Genomic DNA, 17,451 nt, shown 5'->3' with positions numbered 1-17,451 from the left:
CAGTTGGCTCAGGGCTAAATGGGAGATTGGCTTACAAACGTGTTACTGTATATCATTCCTGCCTTGGCACCTTCTGCATATGAAACTATACTCGGCACACAGCTTGAGGTGTGACGCATCTATCTAGAAACTACAGAGAGAGCAGAAGAAGTGATAATGTGTGAGACAGAATAAACAAAATAGAGCAATTTGTGGGGGGAAAACGAGCTGGGAATGATAACGGTAAAAAGGAAGTGACAAAATCAGAGCAAGAATGAGACGGCAAGCAGGGTCTCTGTTGTGGAAACATCTGACATCAAAAAATAAATCCCGCAGAGACGTTTACACAGTTCCCATTGTCTGTGATCAGTTTTGCTTTGTTGACTGGAGCTTCTTTTAAGAAATATGGAACAGCCTGGCAAACAATCAAAAGTTCCCATCACAGTGCACAAGGCCAAACTTGAATGTGCACGCCAAATGGACTGAAGGAGTCTGAGCCAATGGAACAACCAAGACACCAACTAACAGAGACTGCCAACCTCAGACACGACAGCCCTGTCGTCGGGGTAAAATTCTTATGACAGTGGGAACTATTTAGAGCCAGAGATACTGCATCTGACCCCAAACATGATGCTGGTCATACCTGGATTTCATACCTTGCTGATGACATGACTCTGTGTTGAGGTTGAGCTGCATGAAAAATGTTGTCACTTATTTGCCTGATCAAACCCTTTGACCTTAACCCGTGACAATCACACTCGCAACATACATAATTTAAACAAGGCTAGTGTGGAAAACACACACACACACACACACACACACACACACACAGAATGAAACAGCAGACAGGAGACACTGCGGTGGACACAGTGAACAAGGCCAAGTGATTACAACAAAAGTTGACAACAGCTATGTTCGCGACTGTCTGTGCAATGAAAAGTGACATGTTTCACACAATCACAGAGTTCTGGTTAAGCTCAAAGAAAATTCATTAGTTCAGGAGAAGCTAAAACGACAGCAATCTGTGAGTGATTATCTTGAGGTGCTTTCAGACATTCACTGAAGTCCCAACATTCTCCTGAAATGTTATGTAGGGTTGGCCAGCTCCATCTGATAAAATGTCAGAGTTTGCCCATGTGAGAATACACCAGGTAAAAAGGGAATTTTTAACACTTTCATGTTTGAAAAAAGCTTCAGTTAGTCAACTTATTTACTGTCAGAGACAAAACAACCTATTATTAGTTAAGCAGGACCACGACCAATTTCTGCTAATTCAAATGTTCTTGCTTTACTTTTTCAATCTTATCAATACATGAGGTTAAAATTAGGCTTTATAAATATACTGATGACTCACTCACAGAATACGGAAATTATATGAAATAAGTGTCGTACTGTTTAACTCCTACTTTGACCACTCTTTTTCCATTTTTGGCTGCCACTGTCTACAATATCTCACTGCCAGTTGCACCATGGCGTTGACCAAACACCAAAACTGACATGTGGGTATCGATCTGCTGCCAAGAAAGCTTGTTTCGATTTTCCACAAATTGTCTGTGTAGTGCCTAGGCTCCAGGGTTACAAGCAATCAAAGCTGTCCGATGAATGAGCTCCTTGAAAGCCGGGTAAACTTACCCATGGATGCATTATTAGATTTTGACATTGAATTCTAACAATGAGCTGGATGAAAACGAAAATGTTACCATGTAGATTACCATGCCCCACAAACAGTTTTACAGGAGTCTCGTGCTCTATGGAAAACATGGATTTCGTGGCAAATGAGAGCAATGGCACCAAAACTGAGTGGCAGACCCACTTCGGTATATCTTAAAGGTTCTGTGTTAATGATTTAGGTGAAAGGCATCTATTGACAAATATTTAATATAAAATAATCCTAGTGATGTTTTGTCGAGTGTGTTTCATCTAAATTATAAAAATTGTTGTTTTATTTACCTTAGAATGGGCCCTTTATATTGAAATACTTCATATTTACATGGGGGGGGGGTTCTCTCTGTGGAAGCCGCCATGTTCCTTGTAGTAGCCAAGACTGGACAAATTACACACCCTTTGGGTTTTTACGAGAACTAAAAGGTTAACACAGGTTCTCTTTTATGTTTGGAAGGGGAGGATGAGGTGAAGGGAATTCAGCTGCCACATGCAGCTTCACTACATTATGTCACTTAATTCGACAGACAGCAACTTTAATACAACCATATAGGGACAGGTATATGGATACAATTTTTCCACCAGGTAATAAACTCCTAACAACACCGGTGCTACAGATTGCAGCAGACATTTGACAAGAAAAGACAGCATTAAATTCCGGTGTGGGTAACGCTGCACTTGAAACTGTGCAGTGTTTCCCATTAATGACCAAGACTGTGACAGTCCCCGTCTCATAATAACACAAAAGATTTTAGGACGTTTTTGCGCAGCTGCTTCATTGTGTAGTTTACAGCGCTCTGCACCACTGTCTGTTGCTCACTTGCATGCTCTCTCTCTGAAACATGTTGAGCCAGTAAACTTTCAAAACATCCGTAAAGTTTTTGCCCAAAATCCTCATCTCAATTTCGGTCAACTCTCCTCATGTCATGTGACAAGATATGTGATACTCTCATGATGTTATTATATCTGACGAATGTGGTCACAACAACTGAAACGTAAACATGAACCATATTTTAAATTACAGAAAAAAACAACGGTTTCGCCAGTGGGCGAGTTATGTTATTGGTATGTGGCTGAACACCGATAACACAAATAATGAGAAAGAAAAGAAAGTAAAGGAAGAAAAAATAAGACTGGTCAGCAAATTAGAAAAATGTATAGGCTGCAATCATCTTTTGGTATGGAACAATTGTGTCCATTTTGCTGAGTACATTAAACCGACAAGAACCAAGAGCTGCCATCGAAAGCGATTCACTTTTGTAGTTTTGTTTAATAAATATTTCATCAGAGTGTTCTTTTATAAAAAATGTAGTAAATTTAACTTTTTAATCAGGAAAAGTTTCTTGTATGACTGATTGTGTTAACTTCATTTGATAATCAGGAATTTTTACTTGTTTGTTAAAAAAATATATAAAAAACCTTCTCACTGAGAAAGGTATTCGAAAAAATACTGAATATGAACAGAGACTCAGGTTTCATAACAGTCCTCAATCTTTTAGAAATAATTACAGCTGAACCAAACACAAAAATACAACTTTCAGACACTAAATTATCCCTCATTAGTTAAACGCCCTTAAATAGGAACATGTTTCTTTCACAGCCACTTCTTACTGTAGGTTTGGAGACTGGGCTGAAGGGAAAACAGATGGCGGCTGGCTGAGCCGATGGGGGGCCTACTGGGTAGCGATATCAGCTGTGGAAGGCCAACTCCCTGATCCAGTGCAGCAGGAACACACGAACAGAGCATCCGGGGGCAGCACACCAATGTTAACAGTCCAATGGATGTTGAGAAAACCACATGGGCAGGGAATACAAGTGTTTGGGCTCACAAGTATCTCTGGGACAGACGCGTATAAATATAAACGCATCTCACTCTTCCCCTGTGGGCAGCGTGTGCGCTGTGTTGCCATCTGATAGCAGCAGCAGTCTGTTCTCCCCCTCTCTTTATTTACTCTGCTGCGTTTATTTAACACATAGCTCCCAGCGAGGAAATAAATTAGCACTCAATAATAATCTGACTGATAATTACAGCTAGGCAGCAATACAGAGGGAGGAGTGGTACTCCTCCGTTTATAGTTTTACTCCTTTTACTCTGATTGCTTCATCTTTCACGTGATACTCAATCTTTATCTTTCCATTTGTTGTTATGACGTCAATCATGACATCCTGACCAATGTTCTCAAATGGGGGTCCGTGGCAGACTGCCAGGGGGTTCATGAAAAATTAGTATCTATTAAAATGATCCCAATAAACGGGTATTCTCTGTGGACTTGATACAAATATTGTATAAAATGTTTAATATCTTTCGTAGACATTTCTGCATCCCCAGATCTGTTCAGTTGTTTTTGTGTTATCTTGCTTATAAACAAATATACAAACCAACAAACAAACAAACCGCCTCAGACTTATGCAGGAGAACAATAGGAATGTCCTAACTTCTTAATTACCTATCAACGTCTCAGTTAAGATTGTGTGGTTAAACCTGAATTGCTTATCCAAAAGTACTTTACCCCGAAGCATGAGTCACTGCAGTCAGAACTTATTTGTGTGACTCACTCAACTAAATCTGTGTTGCATGAAAGAAAAAGTAAAGAAATCTGGCAGAAGTCTTTCCAGCTGACAGTTTGACTTGTTCCTGTATAAAAGGTTCAGGTGTTGATAATAACATGAACATCAGCTTAAGTGTCTCAGTGAGAAAAGAGTGGGACACCGAGCCAACGTGAGCAACACCGGGACCCTGAAAATGAAAAAGCTAAATTTTTCCTACTGTGACATGTCAAGATGTCTGACATGAAAAATCCAGCTGCAATTTGATATTGACTAAGCTCATAAAATCTTTGATGTTAACTCCCAAAACTAAAAATGCTCCCTCATTTGTTGCAACATGTGTTTTTTTGCCAGCAGACGTGCTGCTGGGACTTTGAACATGTTAAGAGGCTTAAACTCTGTAACTGGAATCAAACCCTGCTGAAAATCTACTTGTAGGCTGCCGTGACTGAATTTCATTATCAGCCCAGAGTCGGTGTTAGTTCAGAGGCGGCTTGCAGTGGACTGTGAGTGAGGATGATCTTCCTCTGTGAGAGTTAAGGACCGAAGGAACAGGCGGAGGTGTTGAGAATATTGATTGTGCCATAAAAAAATGTATGTCCTAGTCCGTTAGGGAACATTGTGGCACCTCTCATCTTCCCAGGCTGTATTCCAGTATTACAGCGCAGGAACTACATTTAGCAGGATGACACAGTGTACCTGCCCCTTGACTGCTTCAGTGACCTATAACGTCCTCATGGCTTATGTGAAATTGTGTCTTTTTGTCATTGCGGACCACTCTAACGGGGCTGAATTTGCAGCAGCATTGTTGTTGATAAACGTGGACAGAAGTCATCTACTCCGACTCCATTCTTCTCTCAGTCCTGTTTCTAAGGGTGCCGAGATTAACTGGACTCGTCCGCCCGCGTGCATGGCTCGCCTCACCTGACTATCTGACGGAGCACAGGGAAGCAGGCTTTTGAGCAGCCTAATAGCTTTACATGCAGAACCATGTCAGTTCCTGCAGATTACAATTACTGATACAACCGCAGGCTTATCTGTGCTGCAGCTTCCTCTCCGTAGTCTCATCCATACCCATTCCTTCACCCACCTCTTTCCCCCTATTTCCTGCAATGCTACTCCTGCTGTCTCTCATGCACCCTCATTTCCCAGCATTCCCTCTCTCTTCTGTTCACCCCCCCCGTTTTTATACATCGTCTCTTCAACCGCGATTTTTGCTTACAATCACTTCCTCCTAGTTTTTCTACCCAAACACTGGAACAAGTGAGAGCTCATATTTCTCAGCAAAATGTACACAAATTAAAGCGTGCGTGTTCAGCATCTGCACAGTAACACTCTGTAAATTGCTGCAACAATGTAAACTCATTTTTGAATTCAGGACAACATCTGTGTGCTGAGCAAAGCAACTGATTTAACCTGTTCTTCACTCATCTAAAACAGCATAATAGCAGTGTGTTACCATATGTCGGACTAAATAAGCAGTCAGAGGCGTACATGATAAAACATCAAGCAATTCAACAGCTCATACCTATTGCTATAATGAAGCATGTCCCCATCTGCCTCGGTCTGTTTCACTCTAATGTGTGTGTGCGTGTGTGAACGCAGCCGATACCCTCACACACTTACCAAAATCTGAAAGAGTGTGTGAGAGACACAACATTGTCGTCCCCCCCCCCCTCCAGCAGAGAATCTCTGGCTGATTGCAAGGATTTAGGTATAAACAGGAGAGGCAGATTTGTCCAATCAGAGCCAACATCTGGCTCATTCCGGCAGCACTCTCTGACAAACAGATACGGACAGGAGGGATCCCAGCCATATTTCGATCCACTGCCGCTTCAGAAAAAACTAGTAGTCAAACGCGAGACATTAAGCAGAATCTATATCGTAAAAAAGAGGTGGCAGTGTTAGGGGAGAATTCCTGAGATATGAGGCATATTCTGCAAGTGTTTTTATAACTGTGTACTGTAGCAATAGATTTTGAGCAGAAAGCAACCACAGACAATGGTGAAATGATGCATGGGTGCGTAACACAGGAAGAATCATGTTTAAACCCACACATACTGAATTACAGCAGTGGTTACCAAAATGGGAGCCTTGGGGATTGGGTGTGACATTAACCCCCCCCCCCCCCCACCCGTGCAGCAGCAGCATCACTGGTGAAAAGAAACAATGAAACCTAACATGGAATTAGAAGAGGCCGAGACTCAGCCATAAGGACGAAGAAAGTGGACCAATTAGTGAATAGGTAACACTCGGCAAGTACTTTAAGTTTTAATACCTAAAGTATATTTAAAAGCAATTACACTTACTTTTACTCAGGTGATACTTGTACGTAGAACATGTTTGTCTATTTATTTATAATATGTATTAAGTGAAATGCTTGAGTACTTCCTCCACCACTGCAGAATTGGAAGTCAACTACAGGGCTCACTTGAGTAAGAGCTCTTATTCCCTGCAGAATCCCCTGAGGCAGACATGACTGTGGTGGAGGGCCACGTAGGTCCAACCCTGTGTCACTTCAAGCTGTTGTATCCCTCCCCAGTAATGCCTAAAGCTGAAGAGCTTGGAGCAAAGCATTAGTTAGAATAGAGCAATTGTAAAGTAAAATGATAATTGCAAATGTTCTCAAAGAACCTCCTTCCATCCGCACATCCCAGTGCAGTCACATCCTTTACTTTACAGCTAGAATAAATCATTTTCAAAAGTGTAGTGCCTCTTTAAAAAACCATGACCAGTACTAACATACTGAGATTCTATGGGCTGTGTGTGAGACCACCTTAAAAACCCATGTAAAGGCTTTATCGGATCAAACGCAGTACTGACCTACACTGAAAAACTCTGTCTGCAGTATTTCCTGCATTTAAAGTATCATGATTAATTGGAAGAGTTTAATTAACTGTGGTTGTGAAGCTAAGTATCCTGACCTGACATTTGAGTGTTTTATCTTTAAATGGTTTTACAAAACAAACTTTTTAGAGCAGGATGAGCAATAGGGGAGAATAGTTAATGGCAAATCTGAATCAGAATGAATTTAGTGTAAAACCTATTCTCCAGCAGTATCAGTGATGGGAGAGAGGGCAAGTGATTGTACGAGAGAGACAAAGGGTAAAGTAGATTGACATTGGGGAACCTGTGGAATAATATTTTTCACTAGTCTCCAATAAGAGAACTTCAGATTTAACTCAATTGTGTGTATGATGGGCGCTGAGACAAAGAGGCAGACGGTTATGAGAGTGCAAGACAGAGAGGGAAGCGTCCACATTTCTGTGATGTCAGTTCAACATGGATAAGGCTTTTGGTGCCATCTAGAGTCTAACGAAAGAACTGCGTAATCCAGCATTTTCAACAGATCTCACTGTAGTAAAACCCACAAATGTAACTACTTCATAAAACTTAAGCTGAAGTATACAGAACTAAATCCCTCTGTGCAACTACCATCCTTTAAAATTGGCACCTAACCTAATCTTGACATAACCTCTGTTAATTATATACCATAAGCCTGTGCGCCTGCAAAGAGTGTATTTTGTGGAAGGTTTACATGCATTTTAGAAGAGAATTGAAATGAAGTAAAAATGTCACTTCAAAAATCTCAATGCCTGGGATGTAGCTGTCAGAGAGACATGACATTTAAAGAGGGGAACAAATCCAGTCTGCTTCTAAAGAAACACACTGCATCTCAAAGGTTGGTTTGCTGCCAGGAGCATTGTGTGTTCTTTTAGGAATTAATGATGTATTTTAAGAAATCAAAGCAGCAGTAGGTGAGGTTTCCTGGTTTTTCAGGTCCTAGTGTTGAAGGCAGATGCATATCGGTCAATGTTTTCCGTGTCTTTGTCTCTCCAGATGGACAGTTAACCTGCAGCCAACCAAAGTCTGCTCAAAAGGGATTGGTCTAACTTAAATCTGGTTTCTAGCCTACAGATTCTGCAAAATTTACATTCATAATCTGTGAATAAAGATTAGGAGTTTGGTCATTTGGTTGGACATTGATATTCAGTAGAGTAGTGTTGATTTAATCTACAAAAAACGTTAAATAGGATGTACCTTTATAATTGCTCTAATCATATATAAAAAATTCAGCACACATTAACTTTAACCAACTTACATTTGTCCCTGAGACAGTATTTCCTGGTAGGATGCAGCTCACTCACCCACAGCCATGTTCAAAGACTGAGGAAAGCACGGATAGCATTGGTATGAGCTGAAGCTCCGTCAGACGAAGTTAAAGGGCAGCCAATAAAATAGGCTTCCCTAATTGTTCTGTGAGCACATAGAGAGAGAGGGAAATTTACCATATGCTAATATGACTTATAACCTTTTTTTTGCTTTCAACAGACGCCAAGAGGCAATTAATACATTATAAAAAGAAAACTCCCTTTAAGCCCTTTAGTTCGACTTGCTTCCTTTCTTTCCATTCTCCTGTTCCCCCTCTTTCATTCTGAAATTAATCTGCGGAAGATTTGCCTTTAACAAAGACTATTCACAGAGTCCGGCACGGTGGATGAGGGCCTTGGCTGACAGATGAAGAAAGGGCCAGAGGAATGGTGGGATCACGCAGTTCACTCAGAAGAGGACAAAGGACAGGATGAAATGGGTGAGGGAGCGAAGAGGGGACTAAATGGAAGATGCCACACATCATTGTCTGGCTCTCTCCTGACGTGTGACTCTGTGCTGAGCCCATGCGACCAGGACAGGAAGTGCTATAGTAACCTGTAGCTCGGTCTCCGCACACCTTTGTTCCACATTCAAGGCTAAACCCTCCTCATCACTCTACAGTGACTCTTTACACAGTTATCAGCCACACATTTACATACACTCTCCTCCTCTTCCTCTTTACTAGAACTCTGCAGGTCATCATCCGTCACGTTAGAGCCTCAATCTCATCATCACCACTCAAGTCGAGTTTTTATTTTCTATCAAAACTGTGCAAAATGTTTAATCCTTTTGCAACTTTATTTTTCATCATACTTTCCCCCTTTTCACTCCTATATAATTCTAAGGTTTCAAAGCAACATCTCGAATAGTCACTCCTCCCCTCTCCTCTTTCCACTGCGGCTCTTCTCTTCCACCTCCTCCTGATCCTCCAGGAAATTGTCAAATCACTCTTGGAGCCTTTTTTTTGTTTTTCAGCCTTTCATTCATCCCCTCCTCTTCAGCTCAGTTCTACAGGAAACGGGTGTCAGCGTCTCTTTCACTCCCCTTCAGTCGCGGCTCCTCTTCATTTCTCAGCCTCACCCTTCACAAAATGTTCAGTCACTTCTTTTTCACCCTCGCATCCTTCTTGCTCCCAATTACTTAGTCAATACTTAATCAGCTGCCACCTCTTATTTCTCATTTTCTGATATGTTCAGTCATACTTATCCTTCTCTCCTGGCAATATTGCATCACTGTCATCTCTTTAAACTTTTCCCTCACAGGGTGTGAAATTAACATGGGCCTGCTGCCAAATGTTAATTGGTACTGACCATGGCAGCTCGCTAACTTTGGCAAGATACCAGCAGCCATGCTACCAGGTACTCTAATTTGGGGACACTGCTGTGAAAATCCATTTGAATCCTTGGAAAAACATTTTGAAAACACCTGTACTGCCTAAAAGGAGCACTCTGGGTGTTTATGATTTGTTATTGCACTAAGTAGCTACGGACAATGTAAGTGATAATAAGCCATATTTAAGATATGTTTGTATTTATAAACAACAACTACTACATACTGTAGTCAATGTTGTGATCAGTTCTACATGTACACTAAAAATTATATTTATATATATAATATTAGAAACATTAATATTTCTATGAAGGATTTGAAATTAGTTGCTAGTTTATGAACCTACATTAATTGTCAGCTTTGTTGTACATATAAAAACATAAAGGGTGAACAAAGGCACTTATACATGTCAAGTAACATTTTGACGTTATTTTTGGCGTTGTCGTGGTTAATTTAAAATTTCTCCCTTTCACAATACAGATTCGGATACGTGGATTAACGAGTTCTGATCCGATACCTGTGCATTTGAAAAAATAACCACTTATAAAATGTATTTAAACAGCTGTATGCTCCTGACCCTGTATGAAAGTGATTGCTATCAGTGGTCTATGGCCTGGCTCAAATTTTTCACATACTCTACCAGACTGCTGGTGTTCTAACTGGCGACAAAAATGACAGAATTTTCCTTGTGGGGATTTTTCCAGGACTTGCTAGCGTTTTGGATCATTGAAAAAAGAAGGAAATTGCAGGAAAGGAAAATTCCAGTTGTATCTGGCTGGAGCTAATATACTTTAAATACATGGTTTTGAACCAGTACGGAGATGTGTGCACTTGCCGATGCCCAACCTGGCATTTGTAGCAATATAGAAGGCATTTTCTGATATCGTTATCGGAACATCTCTGTCTGTCATCTCAGCCTCTGCTGCATCAGTGACTGTTCTTTTAAATATTTGTCACATCTGAGTCCATTATGAACTTGCAAGGCCACAATCTCTGCAGTGCCTCTTTCAGATGATTCAAAAGGAGGTAGCTACACTAACAATGCAGTGATATTCGGAAACTGCAAAAGGTAACGTTGTCGTGATGAATTCTATATTTCTGACGTGAAAAAAGAAAGCAAGAGCACACATTCCCCTTTTCAATGTATTGATACCTTGCTTCAAACCACATAACGCAGGCAGGACAGGGAAACACACACGTGGTGGTGTCTGTATCTTTACATCGGTGTAATAACTAGTAACAACTGCTCAAATAAACCACAGCCCTTTAGCTTAATTGACATGTGCAGAGAGCTTCAGCTGATGAGTGATCCCACTCACTGATTCCACAACAGGGCAAAAGGAAGATCTCATTTGAGTTGAGACTCTGAGCGATTCTGCCCTTGCATTTATGTATTCAAAGCACAAGAAACCGTAATTACAAGGAGCCCTCGGCATCAGGAAGTTGCTCGACTGGTCATTCTGCGCACGACGTGCCACCACCATCTTTCTAATAGGAGGGGGAGTGTGCTGGAGTGGAGATAAGGCAGGTGTTACGGCGTGTCTCGACATGGGGGAGGTAGGTGGAAGAGAAGGTGAAGCTGGGGAGGGGGGGGGGGGGGGGGGGTGTCACATGAAACAGGCATCCGCTGGTGTGTAAAACAACCTCCCCCCCTCCCTGTGACTACTCCTCTTACGCCACACCAGTCCTATCTCCAGCTCCAGGAAACTCTCGGGGTGCTATTTACCGCTTGCACAGCACTGATAATACTGTCTCCAGGGCAGGGCAGAAGAGAGTGATGGGCCGGGATACAAAAAGAGAGAAAAACAGACGGAGATAGAGGGCCGGAGGAGGGAGCGAAGAGACGACGAAGAGCAAGGAAATGAGGCAGAGAGGAAGTAAAGAGAGGAGGAAGAAAATGAGCAGGAAGGAGAGGAGGAGGCAGAGGGAGCATCAACATGCAAATTACAAATGCATTTCCAAAGACCCAATTTGTGTCTGTGCGAAACGCTCCAACGTGTGATTTAACCAGAGAAAACTGCAGCAGGCTGAAACATGAATTGACCCTCGACACAAACTCATTTCCTCAAATTTATCTGCTTTTACACAGATTCATCTTTCAACTCACAGCATGTTAACTCTTAAGTCTTCGGTCTAACGCTCTGGGATGAAAACTGACCACAAAATACGTCACACAGACTAGAGAGCCGTAGAGTCTGGGTCAAGAAAGTGAAGCCATTATATATGTTCTTAAAACCTGTATCCTCTCAAATGACCAGCAGAGGGCAACGTCATTGGTTGAGAAAAAAAGTTTATGAGAAACAATCTCTAGTTTCAAGTCTTCTTCAATACAACATGATGTTTATTTTATAAATAATGGTCTCATTTAAGATAAAAGACACTATGGATAGGAGTGTGGGTTGAGGGGGTGAAAGGATTTTTCACATTATCCACCAGGTTAACTTAAGGACAGATATGAGAGAACATATGGCTGTGAATGACAGTCAAATGGAAATAGAAGGTTGAATTTATGTTAGAGTCTTTGTCAACAGACCAGGCAAGAAAAAAAGCTGATTTGCGAGTTGTGTAGTATTGCAAAAAAAACTAGACTATTCATCTTTTGCCACTAGGGACTTTTCTTTAAAAAATGTCATATACCGTTTGTCAGTGGTGTCACACTCGTTCTCATGCTGACAGGGACTCTAGGGATAAGAGACATGTTCTTTGCCAACAAGGAGGTAACAGGAATGCTAAGGCCTAACACATCAATATTTGATGATCAGCATATTCATGGAGGAAAATGATGAACAGGTACAATGTGTTGTCAGCAACGTCCAGTGTCTCATTAGATGAGTTTTAGAGTAAAGACAGACATGCTGTTCAACTTGATATGCAACTTCTATATGAGCTGAAATAACAGATTTTGTACATTATGGAGAGATTCCAATTGAACTGCAAAACTTTTTTATTGAACAGCTTCATAACTACGGTTAATCCTGATGAATCAGAGTAATAGGCTTATCTAAATGTTCATGTCAAAATAACCAATAATCCTTAAAAAAAATCTTCATACAAAAGTATTGTCCAGTTCTCAGTTAAAGGACTTCAGAAAAGAAACATGGCCTAATTTTCTTATTTTCAAACAGCATATCTCCCGACTAGTGGGAAAATATCACGTTTTAGTACAAACTATATCAATCAAATTGTATTTGTATAGCCCATATTCCCGAATAGCAATGTCTCACAGGTGGGGCATCCTCTGTCCTTAACCCATACCCTCTTAACAAGAGTACGGAAAAAACGACCAAAACATAACTATTAACAGGGGAAAAACATTGAAACCTTAGAGAGCCCCATGGGAGGGATCTCTCTCCCAGGACGGACAGAAATAATAGTATTTACAACATGGATTAGAAGAAACAGTTTGTGACATAAAGGAGAAGTTTGTCAATGTTTTAAGTATTTATACATAAGACAATGTCTGATCGAGATGAAGGGAGCAGCAATGAGAAATGAGTGGAGGAGTTATTGTCACCAATGGTAGAGTATGTGAGTAGGCCTACTGTTTATCTTGCTATAATCCACAATTAGCTGCCACCACAATCAGATGCCTCCATGATCCGCCATCCGGAATGTGTGCTGTTTTGGTTTAGTCCATATTTATCGCTTTACACTGAGCAAATACAAATTCTCAAACAAATCTTATTCATTATTAACAAATGTCTCGCCAGACCTATACTTGAGGAACAAACTCTCTGAAACAAAAGCAGGACAATTTTCATTTCCTATAAATACTGGATATTCAATATCAAGTAACCAGTTCCATAAGTGAGCCGCACATATCTTACAGTGGGCCCCACATGGTCCCAGCCCATATCCTTCACTATGGCAGACTGGTGCATATTTGTGCAGACCCAGAAAATAAGATAAGAGGATTACAGGGGTTGGAAGACACACATTATATGCTGTGTGACTGCATGGCCAATTGGCCACTGTGTTCTGTTGTCACAGTTACACACTAAGATTATGCCCCTGACAGCTGTGCCAACTGAAAGAAGGCTGTATGAATGTGTGTGAATTGGAGAAAGTGACGTGTACTGTAAAGAGGTAGTGGTAGTGTAAAGTGGTCTGTAACAATGTAACAGCGCTACTTACATACAGTCCTTTCACCATTAGTGATGGCACACTGGAGATTGTCCCTCCACCCGTGAAAACACCGGTGTTACCGATTACGCCGGACATTTTACAACAAAAGACGTGTGTGCTCAGTATCTGTAGAACTCCACTTGGATCTTTAACTTTAGATAATGCTGCAGGCAGCCTCACCCTTGTGTGGTGTTTTTAGCTTACCTGTCCTCTTATTCGTATGCACACACTGCACACAAGCTCTATATGCTAGCAGTTATGTTATCCTCTAGCATCCCTACCTCTGGTAGTGGACTTTAAGGCTTAAAATACAGTGTTAATGATGCGGGCTGAGTAGAATTTGAATGTCGGGGCTTCTGGATACTTGGCTGACACCACAGGAGCAGTATGGAGGCATGTTATGTTTTTGCTGTTGTTTTATCACGTCTCCTTGGCTGCAACAATGTTTACCCCTGAGACTCTAAAAGTGTTTTGTGGACTCAAACACTTCACCCACCGCGCCATCGGCATAGTGGTAGGCAGATAATCAGTTAATTAAATGTTTCGGTGCTATCCCTTTTTGAAAGAAGGAATACATCTGATGTGTAAATGACTCTTTCTGTGTGTGTGTGTGTGTGTGTGTGTGTGTGTGTGTGTGTGTGTGTGTGTGTGTGTGTGTGTGTGTGTGTGTGTGTGTGTATGTGTGCCTACCAGTTGTTTGAACTTCTCAGCTTCCTGTCGTGTGTGTTGTCTTTCCCAGGTCATGGCTTTAGTCATCTCCTGCCTCGCTGCCTCTCTCTCTTTCTGTGCCTTCTTGGCCAGCTCCTCCTTAAGGATCGTCTGCTTTTTCTCAAACCTGAAACACAAGTACAATAAATTAATATATAATCAAGTAAAACACAATATAATTCTGACATTTGTTGCTTTACAAAGCTCTCAGATTATGGTCAAATGTCTTGGGCTTATATATCCACAAGGTGGCAGCATATGCCAATATTCAGGCTGGTCAAAGCCATTGAGAATCTGAAATGAGCTCAGAAGATTAGAATCTCCAGAGGGATCAAAGTAGCTGCAAGTTTCAACCCTGATATTAAATATTTTCAACAACTTTGAAATAACAGTGACAATTCTTCACAGACAAGACTTTCATAGTTTCTGGTCTATTCTATCTTTCAAATGTGCCTCCTATATAGGTATCCGACCCAAAACAACTGACCCTTTACTGTAAACTTTAACTGACAACTTTAGTCCCTATTAAACTAAAAACCACTGTTCCATCAACCCAGCCATCGTCTATACCACGGACTGGAGCCAATCCCAGCTGACATTAGGCGAGAGGCGTTTTAAACACTGGACAGGTCTCCAGTGTATCACAGGACCAACCTACAGAGACAAACAACCATTCACACTCACATTCAAGCTACGCTCAATTTAGCGCTTATGCTAATGTGACCCCAGTCTCTTGTCTTTGACTGTGAGAGGAAACCGTAGTATCTGGAGAGAACTGACATGGGAAGAACTTGCAAACATGAATCAAGTGGCCGTACAACCGTGCTGTGCACAAGTTCTGATGTCAGCAAAGGGAATATTAAAATGCATAACACATTAACAGATTTAAGTCAATGCATGACATTCAAACCCACCTCTTCTGGTCGTCTTTAGTTTCTGGTTTGCTAGTGTTGGACGGGGTGCTGGGCGGGGTGCTGGGCGGGGTGCTGGGCGGGCTGCTGGACGGGGTGCTGGGCGGGGTGCTGGGCGGGCTGCTGGACGGGGTGCTGGGCGGGTAGCTGGACGGGGTGCTGGGTTGGGCACGGCGCTGTGAGGTCTGCGGAGGAGGAGGGCTTGAACTGGCACTGCCAGAGGCACCTGCACAAATACAGAAAGGGTATCAAGTGTAAAACACCTTTTACAGAAGACAAGCTATCATTTCAGATATAATTCAGTTACCTTCCCGAAAATTCCATTTAAAAATGTGGGGGACTAAGACTAGTGGAATAAAGACAGTACTGCAGTAATAACCATTCCAACAGATGTCATTGTTGTTTTACTGCTGCTGGACGAGTGAGTATCTCAAGTCTATTTATAGTGTCTCTGCAGTTCAGCAGAAGTAAAAGTCTTACACAACCTAGATTATCCTTGTGACACCTGCCATAATGAGCTCAAAGAGACTGGGGGATATAACTATCAGAGACAATGATCCTCCTCAGAACCAGACAGAAGAGTGTGACAGTAAGTGCCTGAGAGACAAAAGATAAATAAGATATTTACATTTTTATTTAATTGAGCCTTATATTTGGATTAACATCCAAGCTCTGGAGCTCTGGATCTCAAAGAGTAAATTTTTTATATATTTATATCATTGTTTCCAAGACCTTGTTTTGGAAAAATAGATTTAGGGGGCTCTTATAACCAAGGTAATCTGGTCCACGGGTCAATACAGTAATTACTAGATTTCTATTGATTAACTGTTCCATGTTTACTGATTATGATTATTATTACTGTCTTGTCTTTCAATGTTCATGCCTCCAATTTGTACTGCAGTTCCTTTTATATCCACCGTGACGTCAAAAGACATTACACACGTATGACTGTGTAAGTGCGGCACTTCAGTTTGAGTCATCTGACCTTGATGTGTCTAAAATCTGTGCTGGCATTCACCTGTCGCGTCTAAATCTGTAATTATTCTGCAACACATTTAATAAAAAAAAGAAAACGTTTTGAATCTCTTTTGCATAACACACAATGTGTGCAAGTACAATCACTGTAAGTACCTGTGTTGACAGCATGCAAACAGCACAACACAAAGTTTGCACGTCGTCCTCATGTCTGTGAGGGTTTTCCCTGGGTTAGTCTGCCTTTGTCTTACTGTCCATACGTGCAGGTTACATTTATTAGCAAACCTAGGTGTGAATGTAGTGGTGGAACATGATTGTTTGTCTCTATATGTTGGCTCTGCCATATGCTGTGGATCTCTCCAGGATGTATCTCCCCCTCACCCAATGTCAGCCGGCATTAGCTCCAGCCTCCTTATGACTCTTAAAGAATAGATGATGGATGGACATTAACTGGGACAGCAGACTTTAACACCTTTAACATCTCAGAGACACTCGTTCTGGCTCCATCACATCTGGGCTGAGGTTTTCATGTCGACTGAAGACTTGCCTAGCACGCTTTTCCTTTTCTTTTTTTCTCTTCTCAACTGACCCTTACATTCTAAAGTGTTGACATGAGCAGGGCCGTGTTCATTAGTAAATGTAGGATTTAAATTGTTATAACTCAGTTAACTGACAATTCAAACAGGCATTTGTTTACATTTGCATTTCATGCTCCAGAGATGCAACCTGCCAGATCAGCTCTAATAAAAGAGGAATACAATGCAGCCAGGTAATGGACACACTGGCCAAAAGGTGAATGGTACCTGTGTCTTTCTGCGTGCTTGAGTTTGCCGATGGTGTGCGCACTGGAGCAATGTTGGCTACTCCCTTCATCCTCTGTAGAACATCTTCTGACAGCTAAATAGAGGGGATACAGGGCAAATTACAAAATGACAAGGATTGGCAGTCTAGAGGTACAGAATCAACACAGAACTGAAAAGAAATTAAATGCTTTTTTCTCCCTCATTTTGTTTTCATCACATAACAATGTTAGGCCTCCCTTTCAAACAACCTAATAAAAGTT

The 17,451-nt window shown here is 41.4% G+C and overlaps 1 protein-coding gene across 1 annotated transcript in view; it reads right to left on the bottom strand.

Moving 5' to 3' along the window:
• The window catches only part of LOC128442711 (MICOS complex subunit mic25a), a 51,479-nt gene that overhangs the window by 30,556 nt on the left and 3,472 nt on the right, over positions 1–17,451 (bottom strand). The window contains exons 2-4 of the mRNA XM_053425277.1: positions 17,192–17,285; positions 15,417–15,639; positions 14,485–14,629 (exon numbers count right to left, since the gene is read on the bottom strand). Coding sequence (XP_053281252.1) covers positions 14,485–14,629; positions 15,417–15,639; positions 17,192–17,285 — 462 coding nt within the window. The remainder of the gene's footprint in view (positions 1–14,484; positions 14,630–15,416; positions 15,640–17,191; positions 17,286–17,451) is intronic.

The sequence above is a fragment of the Pleuronectes platessa genome, chromosome 6 (genome assembly GCF_947347685.1).
Source record: "Pleuronectes platessa chromosome 6, fPlePla1.1, whole genome shotgun sequence".
Classification (NCBI taxonomy): domain Eukaryota; kingdom Metazoa; phylum Chordata; class Actinopteri; order Pleuronectiformes; family Pleuronectidae; genus Pleuronectes; species Pleuronectes platessa.
This window is presented reverse-complemented; position numbering and strand designations above follow the sequence as displayed.